Source organism: Ursus maritimus, unplaced genomic scaffold, assembly GCF_017311325.1.
Source record: "Ursus maritimus isolate PB19 unplaced genomic scaffold, ASM1731132v1 scaffold_30, whole genome shotgun sequence".
NCBI classification, from domain to species: Eukaryota; Metazoa; Chordata; class Mammalia; order Carnivora; family Ursidae; genus Ursus; species Ursus maritimus.
The window spans coordinates 11,615,096-11,632,518 of NW_024425564.1; the positions used below are offsets into that span (position 1 = coordinate 11,615,096).

General features: G+C 58.1%; 1 protein-coding gene across 8 annotated transcripts; it reads right to left on the reverse strand.

The window, feature by feature from the left end:
• Positions 1-2,589: 2,589 nt before the first annotated feature.
• Positions 2,590-16,628, reverse strand: DDR1 (discoidin domain receptor tyrosine kinase 1). 8 transcript variants are annotated; one of them, XM_040644940.1, is made up of 20 exons: positions 16,425-16,628; positions 15,940-16,166; positions 15,389-15,484; positions 13,681-13,816; positions 13,489-13,591; positions 13,065-13,293; positions 11,530-11,677; positions 11,191-11,299; positions 10,562-10,748; positions 10,215-10,461; positions 9,594-9,689; positions 9,327-9,478; positions 8,313-8,478; positions 7,208-7,318; positions 5,857-6,101; positions 5,572-5,699; positions 5,093-5,311; positions 4,400-4,634; positions 3,693-3,842; positions 2,590-3,592 (listed from the first exon to the last, which is right to left on the reverse strand). In XM_040644940.1, exons 3-20 carry the CDS (start codon positions 15,395-15,397, stop codon positions 3,452-3,454), a joined length of 2,811 nt encoding a protein of 936 aa, XP_040500874.1. In that variant the 5' UTR covers positions 15,398-15,484; positions 15,940-16,166; positions 16,425-16,628; the 3' UTR covers positions 2,590-3,451. The 8 variants fall into 8 exon arrangements, with proteins under 8 accessions (XP_040500874.1, XP_040500873.1, XP_040500876.1 ...); XM_040644939.1 differs by lacking the exon at positions 15,940-16,166; XM_040644942.1 differs by lacking the exons at positions 15,389-15,484; positions 15,940-16,166.
• Between the last annotated feature and the right edge of the window lie 795 nt (positions 16,629-17,423).

Genomic DNA, 17,423 nt, shown 5'->3' on the forward strand with positions numbered 1-17,423 from the left:
AGGAGCTGAGTACAGGCTGAGTTTCTGGAGCTGGACAATCAGCCCGGGCTCCTAGGAACTGCCCCCACATAGGATTATCCAGCCCGTAATGGAGAGTTCATCACCTCCTCCCCTCGGGCAGCATCCTGCAAAGAACAGAGAGCCGGGAGCCTAGTAGCTGCTTCTCACCAGCTGTGCGTTTTCCTGGCTGTGTGGCCTTGAGCAAGTTGCTTAAAACAGGTAAGTTTTCACACACCTGGGTGGTTCAGTTGGTGAAGCGTCTGCCTTCGGCTCAGGCCGTGATCTCAGGGTCCTGGGATCAGAGTCCCGCATTGGGCTCTTTGCTCAGCGGGGAGTCTGCATCTCCCTCTGCCCCCTCCCCCCACTCATGCGCGCGCAAAAATAAAATCCTTAAAAAAATAAACAATTTTCTTTTCTGCGAAATGGCAATAACAAACTATTTCATATGTTGTCTTAAATAAGATATAATATGTAATAAGCATGGTCCTGGCATGTAGTAGGTGCTCGGTAAATATTGTTATTCATTATTTTCTTCAAAAAAAAATCACACCTGTAGCACTACTACAAAGAAGAAAGTTCCGTGCCTGAGAGCAGCAAGAGGGGTTTTGATGGGGTTGGCCAAGTCAGGGAAGGTTGCTGAAGGACAGGCAGGACTTAAGGCAAAGACAGCAGGGAGGGGACAAGATTCTGCAAAGGCCATGGCAGGAGGGACCGTGGCCAGTTGCAGGAACTAAAAGCAGGCCAGTGGTGTGTAAAGGACAGGGTGGGGGAGGATGCTGAAGGAACGAGGGGGGGCAAACTTGGTCAGGAAGATTTTGTTCTTTATTTCTAAGGTCAACAGGAAGCCATTAAAGGATTTGAAATAAAGTAGCGGGGTCAGATTTATGTCTGGCTGCAGCTGAAAACCAGAGAAGAGCAGGAATAGGCCCTGGGAGACCACCGCAGTGGTCTGGGCAAGATGGGGTAGCGTGTGCCAGGATGGTGATGGAGATGAAGAGAAATGACCAATTTAAGGGAAGTCTGGGAAGCAATATCAACAGAGCTTCATGATAGGCTGGACTTGGAAGGTGAAGAGAGGGGAGAAGGGGTGTCAGGGATGCTCCCCAAGTTTTTGGCATGCGAAGCTGTATGGATGATGCCGCCATTCACTGACTCAGGAACCCGTGGAAGAGCAGGTTTGAATACTCTGAGACAAGTTCAGATGAACTCCAGGTGGTTGAGTAGGTCTAGAGCTTTGGGAGTTCTCAGCTCACTGCCAGAGTCTGTTGTTCACCATTCTGGATTCTGCCCTCTAAACTCCTGACCCATCGATGTGTGTCTTAAAACATGGGTCATAGTGGTTGGACCTACATAGCTTTCAACAGAACTCTTAGATCTGTGACCTGGATCCCAAGGGATTTTTAATCCAACAGATTATTGGTATCTTCATTATCCAGTTGGCTCTTTTTGTGAATATCATACATCAGCCAAGACCCCAGGGTCTTTATTTCACACAAACTTCCATCAAGATAGGTCTGCCTTTTCCAATACTTGCAAGTTGTTGTTGTTTTTTTTTTTTTTTCCGACCAACTTAAACTCCGTTAACCGTTCTTTTGGTGGCTGTGGCTCATCTTTCCAAACCTCTGAAGTAATCTAGGCTCTCGGTTCTGGCTCCCATCCAAATGGCTCACACCTGTTGGATCACCCAAGGATTCTCTGCCTAGGGCTTCCAGACTCTTGAAGGGGGTCCTAGAATTGGGGCCAAAAAAATTTACACCTCTATTTTTATTAACCTCTAACACAAATTTAGCATTTCCTCCAAGTATTAATATGAGCAAAGTCCCCAGTAGTATTAGCAGGGCCTGGGACTTACCACCGAGACACCACAGCTCTTTTCATACCCCATTACCTCTGTAGAAATCTCTGAGTATTTGAGTATCTTTTGTGCTTATTACTATTTGCAGATGTTAGTAGTTATTAAACCTCCTGCTAGATATTGTTATTAAATATATTTTAGAAACACAGGTTACTGTGTGATTTTCTTAAACATTTTAGTAAACCCTTTCAATTGATCTTTTCTGTGATCATATGAGATATACACATTTGTGTGTGTGTGTGCGTGTGTGTGTGTGTAATACGTTTTAAAACAACTTTGAGGGGCGCCTGGGTGGCTCAGTTGTCAAGTGTCTGCCTTCGGCTCAGGGCGTGATCCCGGCGTTCTGGGATCGAGCCCCACATCGGGCTCCTCTGCTGGGAGCCTGCTTCTTCCTCTCCCACTCCCCCTGCTTGTGTTCCCTCTCTCGCTGGCTGTCTCTGTCAAATAAATAAATAAAATCTTAAAAAAATAATAAAATAAAACAACTTTGAGGAGGAATCAGTAGATCTCTCTAGTCTGCCAAAGGGATCCATGGGTCAAAGTTAAGACCCCTGGCCTAATTCAGCCCCCTCCAAGCCTCCTGCAGAGCTCCCACTGGAGTTTGACAGAACACTGTGCTGGGCAAGATACATGGTAGGAAATGGAGTGGGGAGAAGAAAGGAAATGGAAAGGAGTTGGGAGCAGACATAGGAAGCAGATTTTACCAAACCCCCAAGAAACACACTCACAGCTGTGGAAAACTCGACCTTTAGTATCACCTGCCTAGTGCAGGATATTAAAATTGCATTGAGCTAGATCCATATATTAGTGTAAAAATCTGTGTCTCTCCCCCCAAAAATGTACAAACCCCAAGTGATTATAGAAAAACCAATATGGCAGCTACAACAGAGATGTCCAACCCCAAGGCCACAGGCCATTGCTCCCTCTTTCCCCCTAATCCCAGTATTTAATCCACAGAAACATACAGGCTTAGAGAAGTTCTAGCTACAACACAGCAGGTGGGAAGTGGGGATGGCTGGGGGTGGGGGACAGGGATCACCCCCAGGTCCAGTGTTTCAGAGGATGGAGGAGGGAAAAGCCAAAGCCAAGGACAATTCCAGGAGATAGCACGAGAACATCTTTCTCCCTTTCTTGTCCTCCTCATTCCCCAGATTCTCAGCCAGTGGGATCCAGTGTGTGACGGAAGGAGAGAGAGGCTGCGGTGGGGGTGGGCACAGCCTCTTCTCTAGGAACCAGTGTTGTCCAGTGGGGTCCAGGTGCTCCAATAGGCCTTATCCAGTGTCTGCCTTATATGTGCCCCCATCTCCCCCCCCAAGGATGGCTAGAAGAGGTCAGAGAGGATCCCATCCACAGGGCCAGCTGGGTGGGTGGCAGAGGCTTCTAAGAGAGGAGCAGCATGGGGGCATGAGAGTACGTCCCGGGAAGGGAAGGCGTCAGCTCCCTGGCAGGCCCAGCCCACCTATGGTCACACTGCCTCTCTTTCAGAGGTGAAGGTTGGTCGGGACAGGGAATGGAGTGGGGTGCCATTAAAATCCTCTTGTTTATCGCCTCTGGCTTTGCCTGAATCCTCCCTGAGGAAGGGGCAGCGGGTGTGATTCACGCTGTGTTGAGCGCATCTTCTGCCAGGAACCGATGTAGCTGGGAAAAGGGTGGTCGCTGCTCAGGCTCCCGGCTCCAGCACCGAAGCATCAGCTCATACAGGCCCAGCGGGCAGGCAGGGGGCCGAGAAAGGTACACCTGCGTGACGACAGGGTGGGCGAAAGGCAGGCGACAAATGTTCTCTAGTCCCCTGGCCTCCCAGACCCACGACCCTATCCTCCCTCTCCTCCGCTCTGACCTGCCGGCCCTGGTCCCGGAAGAACTCCCCTGCGTTCTCGATGACTTGCTCGTCAGTGAGCTGCCCAAATGGCTGGGCCCGGCAGAGCATCAGCACCTCCCACAGGGTCACCCCAAAGGCCCACACGTCACTTGCAGTCGTAAACTTCCCCTGGTGTGCGGATAAAGCAACAAAGGCAGAGAAAGACATCAGGCAAGACGGACCTTCCTCCCCTCCTCACAGGGAGCCCCACATCCACTCAGCACTTGCCCCGGCCTGACTCCCCCGGCTGGCCCCCTCCCAACAAGCCTGCTCCTTCCTCCTTCGGGCTCTGCCCTCTTCCTCTAGTCCTCTCCTTGATCTCTTTCCTCTTCTACCCAACCTTCCTCGCCAGCCTGACGCTCATTTTCTGGTCTTGCTTCTCTCCCAACTCATGCCTTTTTATCTCTAGCCCCGTCTCCCCTCACCTCTTTTGCTCCCTGACTTCAGCTCTTAAACCCACTCTTGGCTCCTGGACCCTTTCCCATCATACCATTCCTCCCTGGCTTTGCCCGGTCCCTACAGCCAGAGGGAACCTTCCAGAGCACTGGCCCAAGCCCTCACTTCAGCGATGAGGGAACTGCAGTCCGGGGAAGGCAAGTGACTGACTGAGACCACAGAGCGGCCGTGCTCCCCTGCGCTGCACACCCCTGCCCGGCCGGGCCCTGCCTGCCTCTCACGCCTCTCACCATGAGGATGCACTCCCAGGCCATCCACCGGATGGGCAGCACTGCCCGGCCCTGCACGCGGTAATAGTCCCCCGCGTAGAGGTTCCGGCTCATGCCGAAGTCAGCGATTTTGATAGTGAAATTTTCCCCGACCAGGCAGTTCCTCGTGGCCAGGTCCCGGTGCACGAAGTTGAGTGTGGCCAGATAGCGCATGCCCGAGGCGATCTGAGCCGCCACATGTAGCAGCATGGGGTAGCTGAGGAGGGAGGCGACAAGAGAGGGTCACTGGGAGCAGTCCCAGACTCGTCCCCACCTCACAGCTTCCTAGGAGAGGAAGGGGGGGCCCGGGACTGGGTCGCATCTACTCCTGGTGCAGAGATGGAGTGCCCACGCAGAAGCCAGGGGCAGGTGCACACTCCACGTGTGTTTGGCTCATGTGACCCAGGGGGCTCCTGCTTTGTTGTCTGGACTCACAGTGAGGATGACAGAGCAGAGGGACGCTCCTGACAGAGCCCAAGTCCCTTCAGCACCCCACTGTAGAGTAACGTCCTGCTCAATTCCCAGATGAACACGGCCGTGTGTTCCTCATCCCAGTCCCCACCCCACCGAACCTCCACCTGCCTCCCCACGCCCTGCGGGATCCAGGCTGGAGAAGGGGAGAGGAGACCCCCTGGGGGCGCTCTCAGGGAAGGGCCAGCCTGGGGAGGTGGATACCTGATGGTAGGCCCCTGGCCAGCCTCCCCGTCTCCGGGGGCCCCCTCAGCCGCCTTGTCCTCTAGCTGGTGGGCACTGAGGAACTGGTTAAGGTCACCATTCTCCATGTAATCGGTAATCATGCAGAGGGGGTCATCCTGCACACACACGCCCAGGAGCCGGATGATGTTTGGGTCCTTTAGCCTCGACATGATCTTCACCTCCTTCAGGAAATCATTCCTAGAAAAGCAGGGAGATGGCAGGGACACAGAAGGGCTAATCTGTACTTTCTCTCCTGCTCAAGTAGACCAGGGCCCTAACCCCGGCAGACAAGCTAACTCACTAGTGACACTGAGACACGGCCTGAGATCAGCCTGAGATGGAAACTTCCTTCTCCAGCCACTCCCGCTCTGTGGGTCTCTACCATATTTCTCTCTAGATGGTTCCCCACTCTCTATGGCCTCCTTTCCCTATTGCTAGACACCATCCCTGGTCCTCACCTGGCGTTCTTGGTGGCATCTGGCCGCAGGATCTTGACAGCTACCAGCAGAGGGTGTCCCTTGCACACATTAAGGGGGAAATCAAGACTGACCAGATCTTGAGGGTTCTCTACCTCACACAGGTGCACCTAGGGAAAGAAGCTCATTTGTCAGAAAGTCACATGGTTCACTGAGGTCACAGGGTCAAGTGGGATACACAGTCATAGGTGACAGGTTCTGACCAATGGGGATGTGTCAGAGCCCCAGTCAAGACACTACTGATAGCTGGGCAGGGATCCTCCTTACCTCCCCAAATTGGCCCTCGCCAAGCTTCTCCTTGAAGCGGAGCCGAGACCGAGGGAAATCCACTCTGGGAGGCCCATCCCCGGCAGCCCCTGGGGGCAGCGCGGGCACAGCATAGGTGTTGCCCCCAGTGACGCCCTGCAGGGTGACAATGTCAGCCTCGGCATAATGGGGGACGCTGTTCTGGGGAGGTGGGGGCAGAAGCGGGGCACCCGGCTTCTCAGGCTCCATATAGTCCCCACTGCAGGCTGGAGGGGTGAGGGGAAAGAAGACAAGACGAGGCATCAGGAGCAGCCCCTGAGTTCTCCACCCCCAGCCTCCCAGAGGCCCCCTACCTCCCAGTTGGGTGAGAGACTGGGTCTATCCTCCATGTTCTTAGTATTCTACCCACCGACCTCAAACCAGAGAAGACGCTGGCATGAGATGAGAGTGAGCTGTTCCACCAGAGTTTAAGGCAATGGAAATGGCTGAACAAAGAATGACATAAAGTCTATTCTCTAGGGATCCCAGCACAGCCCAAGAGATCATGACAGAAGTCTTGATTAGAAGAGGAATTCCTTACCCACCATCAGAAGGATGGTGCCAGTCATCCAGTCACCCCCTACTTTCCAAACCCTTGTCCCACTCACCGCCGCCCCTCCTGTTCACGTAGCTGTTCTACCCACCCGCACCCCCCCCCCAATTTCAGCCTTGGCTCCTCCCTGCCATGGTTACCCAAACCCTCCCTGACCCGACACTCCAAGCTCAAAGACAAGCAGAGACAGGGGCACACAGAAAGGGGGAGAGGGGAACAGTTCCTCACAGCCAGAACAACAAGGAATCTAGACAGAGGACAGGAAGCAAAGCTGTCCCCTCCTAGCCCTGGGGAGGGAACACCAAGGAGAGAAGGCAACACCAAGGAGAGAAGGAGGAGGCAGGAAGGGCAGGGTGTGAGCCTTCACCTCTGGGACTGCAGAGAGAGAACACATAGGGGGAGAGAGCAAGCACCCAGGGTGAGAGGCCCTCCTCCTCGCAGCTCTAGAGAGAGGGGAAACGAGGAGTTACAAGAGAATCTGGGGTCGGCACGGCAACCTCCTCTCCGGCTCTGGAGAGCAGAAAAGATGGGGTGGAAGAGGAGGAGGAGGACAGAGCTGAGAACGAGTGAGCCTTCTGCTCCTCTGCTCAAGGGAAAGGCCTTAAGAAGGAACAAGCACAGCAGAGGAGAGCTAAGGGCATAAGAGCTTCCTCCCTGGGAGCTCAGGAGAGCAAAAGAGGCCACAGCAGGGAGAGGAGGGAGTGCAAGATGTGAGGACTTTTCCCTGCTCCCAGTAGAGGTATGGGGAGCCTGGAGGAGCCCAGAGGCAGAGGGGCTTACCCTGGGTGTTGGTGGGTTTGGCCCAGGCGGGTGTGGGGGGGCCGGGGCCCCGAGGGGGACGGGCGTAAGTGGCCAGAAGGAGGCGGTAGGCTGGATTGGAGAGCAGCAACGCTGTCGGGAGAAGGAGGGGGGGAGACACGGGGAAGGGATGAGACTCAAGGCTAGACAGACAGGGAGACCTGGAATAGGGCAAGACCAGGGATGATGGGAATTAATGTACTGAGAAACAGGGACAGGATAAAAAAAGGATCTGGAGAGTGCTGGATAGCTGAATGAATAATGAATGAAGAGATGGACAGATGGATGGGTAGATAGATGGATGAGAAACAAATGGTTGAATGGATGGATGGACAGATAAACAAATGAATGGATGAATATATATAGATGGATGGATGGATGGGTGGATGGATGGATGGATGGATGGGTGGGTAAATGAGTGGATGTAGAGATGAACAAATGGATGTTTGAATACATATGGATGGATGAGTGGTTGGACTGTAGATGGATGGATGTACAGATGGGTGAATGGGTGAATGGATGTATGAACATGGATGGATAATGGATGGACAGATGGATATACAGAGGACAGATGGGTGGTTGGATGGATGGACAGATAGATGGAAGATGGATGGGTGGTTGGATGGATGGATGGATGGATGATAGACGGATGGATAGATAATGGATAAATGGTCAGATGGTGGATAGAGGAATGGATGGACACATGGATGGATGGACGTATAAATACAGATAGAAGGATGGATAACAGACAGATGGATGGAAAGAACGTGGCAAGTCTAGGAGAAAGGAGAGGCGCCAGGAAGACACAAGGAGAGGGCACGACAAAGAAGAGAGAGAGATGTGTATGGGACACAGAGACAGGATGAGACCACTAGGGATGAGGGTAATACATGGAAAATTCCTAAGGGACATTATATGGTAGGGACATTGGAGTGATATAGAGTGTGGTGACCGGGAGCACAGAAATAAGAACATGAGTTGAAATTAGAAAGACAGGAAAAGAAGGGAATGGAAGCAGAGAGGGAAAGAGATACAGTAAGAAAAGAAGCAGAGGATGGAGGTGGGACTAGAACAAGGCAGGTCTTACCAGAGCTGTTGGGGACACTGGGAGCAGAGTGGGGTGGATTCCCACGAGGACGAGGTTCCTGGTAAGGGGGTGGCTCAAGAGGGCCTGGGCGGTTGTTGATGAGGATGGTGTCCCCAGGGACAGACAGATGAACTGTCAGCTCCTCTTCTAATACCCGGCGCTCGGCCTTGTCACAGGAATGGGACTGTTAACTACACGATTTCAGCTCGTTACATGCCAAGCTCCCCTTCTCCCCTTCAGTCCCCACAACAGTTGTGTCATTGTATCTACCATTAACTCTGTTTCACCAGTAAAGAAACACGGGGTTCAAAAGCATGTAGGTGAGTCCCCTGATGTCCCACGGTGGGATTCCAGCCCAAATCTGACCAGATAATTATAGCATCATCAGCCTTCATGCCTATCACCACCACCGAACTCTCGCCAGGAAGACATGGGCTTGGAGTGCGCCTGGCTTCTTCCTCCAGCTCCTCTCTGCTCCTCTAGCTCCACTCTCCCCCTTTCCCATCTGCCTTCTGCCCCAAGAGGTTGACCAGTGTGGCCTTTATCAACGGGCTTGCTTCGGGCTGGCCGGAGAGGAGTTTGTTGGGCAGGCAGGAAGTCAGGTCTCCCAGGCCCTCCCTGAGAGGTGGACTCAGGCTAGCTGTATCCCTGAAGCGAAGTCCACTGCCCTTCTCAAGGCGCCTTTCCTCAGACTCAGCCCTCCACGTTCTGGTAACTTCCCTCCTCTCATCCTGCGTGCCCGCGGCCCACAGGTGGTAACAGCTCTGTGGGAATTGCACTACTCTTCGATTCCATAAGGCCACCCGCTAATTGCAACCCGTCACTTTGCTAAGCCCACCTCTGATTATTCTAATGAGACTGTGTGCTGTGGTCCCTGCAGGACCCAGACTAATGCAGGCGTCCCCACACACGACGGCCTCGGCCTGGCCTTGCTCTCCACACCCACGCCCTGCCTGTCCCGTCCAGGCCGCACCCCCGCCCCTGCGCCCCGCCCCCCGCCCCTGCCCCGCTCGCCTTGCTGAGGAGCCGGCGCCAGTGCAGCCGCCAGAGCATGAGGGCAATGATGAGCAACAGCAGCAGGATGATGGCGACCAGGCAGCCGATGAGGATGGCCGTTGGGCTCCCCTCAGCCTTGGCCACGGGTTGCTGGCCTCGGGGCTCCAGCTCTGGCGGAGACGGGAGAGTCAGAACCACCGTAGGCGCCCCACCCGAGCTGAGGGGCCCCAGGGAGGAATGGCAGCACAGGACCCACTCGTCCAGGAGGGGGCCCCGGCCGCTCACCCAAGCTGCTGAAGTTGGTGGGAGGTGGGCCAGGCGGCCACCAGGGAGCCGGCGGGAAGGTGCCCCCCGGAGCCGGAGAGGAGTCATTCACGATGTCTGCAGAGAAGGACGAGAAGAAAGGAGGGCGTCAGACAGGGAAGGGGGACCAAAGGGAAGCTACTTGCACGAGACCTGTGGAATTCTACCACCAGGGGCAGGGGGGATACTCGGCACCCGTCCCAACCCGTCTGAAGGGCAGGGGCCCGGCCGCTGCAGATGTCAGGCTTTTAGCTGCTGGACTGTGAGGACACACAGGACTCCCAGAGAGAGAGCCCTGGGTGGGGATCTTGGGTATCAGGAGGCCCGGAGCAGAGGCTGTTCCTCAGCCAGCAGAGTATTTCAGTGCTTTTACAGCCAACACTGTCCTCCTGGCTCGATATCAGCCATGAGTGAGGGGCTCGTAAAGCAAAGAAGGAGATGGGGGGGAAGGCGTAGGGAGGCATTCCCATTATTCAGGGCATCCCTGCTTGGGAAGTCTCATGAGTGACAGACAGACAGATATGGTACCAGGAGTGGGTATTCTGGAGCCCCGCGGGTCGGCAACCCCAGAGGCTGAGGACTGGGCACAGACCAGGGGCTTACCGGAGCTGAAGGCGATTTCGCTGAAGAGTAACCAAGGCCCAGCAAAGAGGAAGCGGCACTGCAGAAAGCGGCCCACGCGGCCGCCCAGGGGCACGGACACAGCCCGGGCTCTGGGGTCCCCCAGGCTGCCCCCCAGGGCGTGGCGCACAGGCTCCCCCTCCCAGGCCATGGCAGGGCCCCGCTTGAAGCGACATTCCACCCCACCAGGCAGGCGGGCTCCCAGGGTGTGCATGTTGTTACAGTGGACCTGGGGGGAAGGGAGGAGGGACACAGGGTCAAGGCCAGGAGAGCCCAGGTGAGCGCCCAGGAGCAACCACCCTGGTCCCAGAAGAGCCGGACGCGCTTACCTGCATGGCCTGGAAGGCCCTCAGCCGGTCAAACTCAAACTCCATCTCCACGTAGCCACCCGGGAAGCTGTGGTTGCTCCACCCCACGTAGTCGTAGCCGGGCCAGACCCGCAGTTCCTGGCTCTTCCTAAAGTCATCCAGCCCCACCACACCATCCGCCAGCTGACCCAGACCTCCGTACAGCAGCCTGGAGAGCAGCGGAGCAGAGGAAGGGGAGGGTGGGAGAGAAGGCAGTGCCACCCAGCCCCGTGCTCTGCAACCCCCAGCCTCCACCTCCTGCCCCCACCCCTGCGGCTCTCTCTTTCCCACCCCAGAGCTGGCGCGGTACTCTGCGGCTGCAGGAAGCACCGCCTCTAGGGGGCTCCATTCAACCTGCCCTGTGTCTATTTACTGTGAGCTCCCAACAGATGTGTCTCCGCAAAGGGGTGCCTCTTTCTAATTCGCACCAAGTGTCACATGAGCTAGTAGTCTCCTTGCTACCCTCCAGTCCTGATCCTGTGTCCCCAAGGCCCCACCTAACCCATCCCTCTCCCCACTTCTTCCATCTCACTGCCCAGACTCTGGACCCCCACCCACTACATCCTCCCTCCCACCCCAGGCTCATGCCCTGCAGGGCCTGCCTCTCTTACCCGCCAACAGCGTGTGTGGTGTGTCCATCGTAAGTGGAGTCGTTGAGGTGCACCGCCTCGGACAAGTACATCGTCTGCCCCACGGGGGCCGTGTAAGACAGGAGTCCATCTGGTGCAGGTAGCAGGAGGGCTGTTAGAGGCAGAAGCCTCCCTCCCGCTCCCTTGCATCAGTCCCTTCTTGTGTCCCTCCACAGGCCCACGGGCATGGAGGAGACAATGTTGGCCAGGCCCCCCCTCACTCAGAGTGACAGCTTCCCAACAGGAGAAAGATGATCCTGGAGGCCCTTCTCCCCAGGCCCCAGCCCAGGAACTGAATTCTCAGGGGTCTGAATGACTCACCCTTCCAGAGGCAGCCATACAGCTCCACACGCAGACAGACACTCATGACCCGGTCCGCCCGGGGGTAAAAGCGAACCAGCCGGGCCACCATGGGGGGTCCGAGGTCCTTCAGCACCACTCCCCCAGGGTCCTCGTTACCTAAAATCACCTGTGGCCCAGGAAACAGGATGCATGAGTGGGAAAGGCTCCGGGCTGGATCTCACCTCCCAGTCAGCAGCTGTTCCCCGGCCCAGCACACAGTGGCCACAAGGAGACTCAGGAAGGCTGGTGTTGAGCATACAGGGCTATGGGGTACAGCCAGGCATTTCTAAAGTGAGAGGCCGCAGCAAAAACCTCTGACGCATCTCTCAGCCTGACGACCTGTCCTCGACCTCCAATGTCAGCCTCGACCCCCTGCCTGTCTCCATTTGTCTCTAAGCCGCCCATCCCGCTGTGCACGGACTCTCCCCAGTTCTCACAGCTCTGTGCCTCTGCGTCGGCCTTCCCCCTCTTCCTTCACCCCCTCCTCTCTGTTCACCCAGCAGGCATCGGATGAGTGCCCCCTCTGTGCCAGCCATGCATGTTCTCAGTGGTAAACATCCGTCCCTCCCCTCTCCCCGTGCAGCACTGAGATTCCAGGAAGAAGAACAGCTGTGAAGAACAAGAGGCAGGGTGTGGGACTACAGCAAGGGGAGGCGGGCTCTCTGAGGGGGTGATATCTGGAGGAGAACTGAGTGGAAGGAGAACCTGGGGACATCTGGGGGAGAAGCTCTCCGGGCACAGAGACCAGCAAGCAAAAATGTCTTAAAGCTGTGGGACGAATCCTTGCTTGTTCCGGGGACAGCAAGAAAGGCAGTGCGCCCACGGGCAGTGAGAATAGAGGGAAGAGGAGTAAGGGAGGCGGGCACGAGCCAGGCCAGGCCAAGCTTCTGCACCCACGCAGAGCTTAGCTTTGGTTCCAGCAGAGTGGAGAGCCAGTGGAGGCCTATGGGCCAGGTGTGCCTCATCTGATTTGCATTTTCTCAGGTGCAGTGGACGTAGCCTCTAGGTGGAGATATTTCCGGTGGGAACAGACAGGAGCAGGGAGAGCAGTTTGGAGGCCAGCATGTTCAGCTAAGCCGGGGACGGTGTGCACCTGGCCTAGGGTGGTAGAGGTGGTGGTGGTGAGAAATGGCTGGATTCAGGAAATGTGGTGGTAGAACAGACTGGTCCTGTTGGTGCTTCAAAAGTAGGGGGTGAGAGACCAGAGGAATCAGCGATATCATCGTAGCTTGTGGCCTGAAAAATTGGCCTGAGCTGGGGGAGGGTCTGGTTTGGGGTGGGAATAGGATTCGAATTCAGCTTGGGAAGTTTATGGTAGGTTTGAGACGCCCATTAGACATCCAGGTGGAAAGGCCTAGAAGGTGGTCATGTTTGCAACACTAGATGGAGCTCAAGACAGAGGCTTGGGCTAGAGAGGGTATAAATTGGGAGAGTCATCGGTGGACAGGTGGCATTTACAGTATAGCTGGGGGCGAGAGGAGAGCCAACCTGGGGGCTGTTCCTGCCAACCTCACCTCCTGACCCCAGCGGTCCCTCCAGTCCAGCCAGCGGTGGCCGTCCCGGGAGTAACGCAACCGGTAGCTGGGGGAGAACTCCTTGCCCAGGCCTCCAGCGTGCCGCCCCTGGGTGCCCACCAAAGCCACCAGGTGCAGCCGCCGCAGGTCCACCTGCAGGTACTCCTCCTCCTTTGGAAAGACCGGCCCTGCAGGGCACCATGCCCCGTCCCCGTCGCTGCTCTCCAGCCTGGGAGGGGGCAAGAGGTCACAGGAACATCTGGTCAGCCTCTGTCTCTAGTATTGAAAGCCCCTCATGATGGGGGGTGGGGTTTCGTTGGCACTGGCCCTCCCAGGGGCCTCGGGGCTTGGGCAGAGGACTTGGAAGGGCAAGTAGAGGCCCCAGGGGCTCCCTCCAGAGCAGCCCCCCAGGTGTGCCAGTTACCTGCTGTGGCGAGCAGCGGTGGAGTCTGACCACGAGCTGGAGGCAGAGATGTCCCCATCTGGAATGGTCCTGTCCTGCATGCCCAGGGCATAGCGGCACTTGGCTGGGTGAACACAGGCATACGGAGGGTCATGGCCCCTGGCTCAGTTTCCCAAGCCCCATCCTCAGGGACCCAGGAGCCAGTCTCCTCACCAGGGTCGAAATGTCCCTTCATATCAGCATCTCCAGTGGCCACCAAGAGCAGCGGCAGCAGCAGCGGTAGAGAGGAGAGGGCCCCTGGCCCCATAGCTCCTGATTCCTCAGGCTTAAGGGGGCGGGGCCAGCATCTCTGCAGGGCAGCAAACAGGTGGCAGGGTGAGTGAAAGGGCAGTCAAGGAGCCGCGTCACAGCCAACAGACAGGCAGAAGCGCTGCTTCGGGAACAACGGGAGTAAAGTGACAACGCCAGTAGTTGCTTAACAGCATCAGCTCCGCTGTTAGAACGCTGCCCACATGCCAGATGCTGGGCTAAACTCTGGTCCCCTCCCCACCTACGATCCCCGAATTCTAAGACACGTGGGGGACCCCAGGGCTTTCCAATCTCACTGTCGTCTGCAGCCCCGCTAAGCCCAGTGTGACCCCTGGGCCCGCAGCCCCAGCAGCACGCAGGAGCTTGGGAGACAGGCAGAACCTCAGCCCTTAGATCTGCTGAATCAGAATCCGCGTTTGAACACAATCCCCAGCTGATCTGTGCTCTGCACTGGGGCCCGGTGGCAGGCGCTACCTAAAACCACTCCAACGGGCACCTCCTTGTGAATCCCGGTATCTACCCTCCGCAGCCCCAACAGCAGGGGAAGCTGTTCTGACCTCTCCTCTTCCTGGAGGCCTGCGCCGAGTTCTCCAGGCCCTGGAATCCTGAGGGACCCCTACTGCCACCCTTCGCGCCCTTCTCCCACCTCTGTCATCAGATCCAAAGCACCCTCATTCCGCCTTCCCTTCCTGAGACCCGGACGCCCTGTCCCCCCAGGTCCCACTTTCTGAAGGTGGCTGCCTCTGAAGGAAAAGCCCAGCACTGAGAAATGCCTGCGTTGCCTTGGAGATGAGGGCGGGTCCAAAGACGGGGAGGCCAGGTCACCCCAGGAGGTAGGACCAGTGGGGGGATACTCCCCCATCCCTTTGTCCTCCTCCAGCTGCTCCCATCATGCTCTAGGGCAGGAATGCAAGAGGCAGCTGAGACCCCACGGCTCAGAAGCGGCAGCTGAGGGGACTGACTGAGTTGCGGGGGGCACCCAGGCAACAGAGAAGAGCTAGAACCAGAGGGATCACACCTGGTCCCTTGGAGGTCCGGGAGCCACGTGCAGGGGAGCAGGCTGCAGGGTCCCAGGCGGCTGGCCTGGAATTCCTGGGTGCCGCTCTCCACCCCCACCTCTCTCAGGAACAGCGGGGCCCTTGTTCCCCTGGGTAACCTTCATGCCTATCCCCGATGATGAGTCATCGGAGCCAGACGGAGCTGGAGGAGCCCCGGGCAAAGATACAAAGAAACGCAGAGGATAGGAGGCAGGGGGAGACGGGGCGAGAAACACAAAGCAAGAGGTAAACAGAGCAGGCTCAGAAGCACAGGGCACAGAGCCAAGCAGAGAAACACCCAGATGTCTGGGGCAATCCCTCCAACACTCCAATCACCCTCCTTCTCTCCACTGGGTCAGACGCACGAAGACCTACCCCAACCCCGCCCCACCCGACAACACCCACACAGCTCTGCGCACCCCCCCCCCACACACACACAAACGTCAGCCATGCAAACTTGCAGAGCGGGCTGTAAACACTGGGGCTAGATGTGGCATTCACACCCACACGTGCAGGCGCGCGCACCCCCTCCGTCACAGACAACTCTTCACAGACTTTCAGAGACAGACACTCACGTGCGACATCCACTTGAATCTGTTACACACATTTGCCCCAGCCGGGGCAATCACAGCCGCTCATGCACGCGCCAGCTCCGTCCACAGGTCGGCCCTCTGTAAAATCCAAGGCCGTCGCTTAGTGCATAGCCATGTTCAGACCTATGGGACCGTGAAATGACAGACGCCACATGCTCCTACCATTAGAGGACACCGTGAGACACACACACGCAGGCTCTCAGGCACAGGATCCCAAGAGAACTGGGGCCCGCCGCCTAATACACACCAAGACCAAGCCAGAGCGCAGCCAAGGCGGCGGCTGGGACGGCAGTGAGAAAAAGAGGCATGGCTCCATTTTCCCGTACTCTCAGCTTTCACCTGTCCCCACCGCAGCGCTCACGGGGGCCGCACGGATGGGCCTGCGGCACTGGCGGGGGGTAGAGGTGCTGGGAAGGAAAGTCCAGCCAGCAGGGACCTGGCCTGAGCCGAGGGGGTGTGGAAGGGAGGGGGATGGGACACGGAGGGTGGCGCTCACCCGGCAGGGACACAGTCTCACGACAGAACCAACTGACCATCCTGAGGCTGTCACGGGCGGGTTAGGGTGTCCGTGCCTCTCTCCGCGGGGCTGAGGGCAGGCTGCCCCCCTGGGAGCCGACTGGCCGGAGGCTTAGCACTTAGCAGATGGATGCCCGCAGGGCTGGCCTGGTGGGAAGGCAGGCCCACTTCTCCAGGCGCCCGAGGGGATGATTCAATGGGGCCGCACAGGAGCACCTGTCTTCTGGGTGTCAGTTCCGTCACACTGAGGAAAGGGCCCTTCCTCAAGGCTGGCGCACACTTTCTCAACGGTCAGGGACGGCCGCCCCCATTTTCAGACTGTAAGCCAGGGCACGGGGGAGGCGGGCAGCGACACGCTTGGCGGAGCTGGATCCCCAAGAGCAGCCCGGGAGCGCCCTGCCTCCGCCGCCAGGCCCTCGCCCGGCCGCCGCGCCTCCCCTGGAGCCCCCGGCCTGCGCCTCTACCCCTCCGCCCGCTGGGGTCCTCCGGCCGCGCCCCCTACCTCTCATCGCTCTTCCCGGCAGACCCAGGCGTCCGACCCCGGAACGGGGCCTCCTCGGCGGCTGGGCGAGGGGCGGGGGAGGCGCAGGGAGTCAGGAGCAGGGAGCAGGAGGCGCCGGCGGGGCTCGGGTGTCGGAGGCGGCTCCCGCGAGCAGCTGTCGGGGGCCTGTTCCGGGGAGAGGAGCCAGGGCTGGGGCGGCTCGCGCCCAGGCGCCGCCTCCCCCCCGGCCCGGCCCCCCCTCCCTCCCGCCGCCCTCCGCCCTCCGCCCGCCCGGGTCGCCGCCCTTCCCCCTCCCGGACCGCGTCGTCCCCGCCGCTCCCACGCCCGGCGCCGCCCTCCCGGCCGCGCGCTCCCCTCCGCCCGCCACGCCCACCCCGCATTCCCCCGCGCGCCCTGGCCTCCCCCAGGTAACCACCCCGCGGCCCCTCCGACGCGGCGCGCCCAGCCCCCTCCGCCTACCCGCGGCCCAACCCCCAGGCCCCAGGGTCCCCACTAAAGGGAACGGCCTAAGCTGAGGCCCCGCTTGGGGCCTCCCACATATCCAGGCCCGGTGAGGGGATGGCCCCCTCCCTGCTCCCCCTTTCTGGGCTCGGTTCCTGGAGAGGGAGGTGAAAGGGGCAGCCCCAGGGCACAGGGAAGGAGCAGGTTCCCACAGGCCCGGTGCCCAGCCCAAGAGCCCAAGAGCCGCAGTTTAGATGGAGGAGGGGAGCAGCGCTCACCTGTCCAACCAGGCCCCCCAGACTCACACTTTTCACACCACCAATCTTTGCTTCTTTATGGCACCCTCTGGCCTCCTGTCCTCTACGCCCCAACCCAGATTGCCCCAGAGCCTGCAGGGCCCCCACTCTCTCCCAGCCCCATTCTCTCTCTACTTCCACCGTCCAGCCCCCGTCGTCCTCTCAAGGATCCTGCAGCCCAGACTCCCAGGCCCTGGTCCCCTAGGGCTCCCTGCTCAAGGCCCAGGAGTCCTCAGGGCAAGCCTCCCTTGGGTCCAGGTGA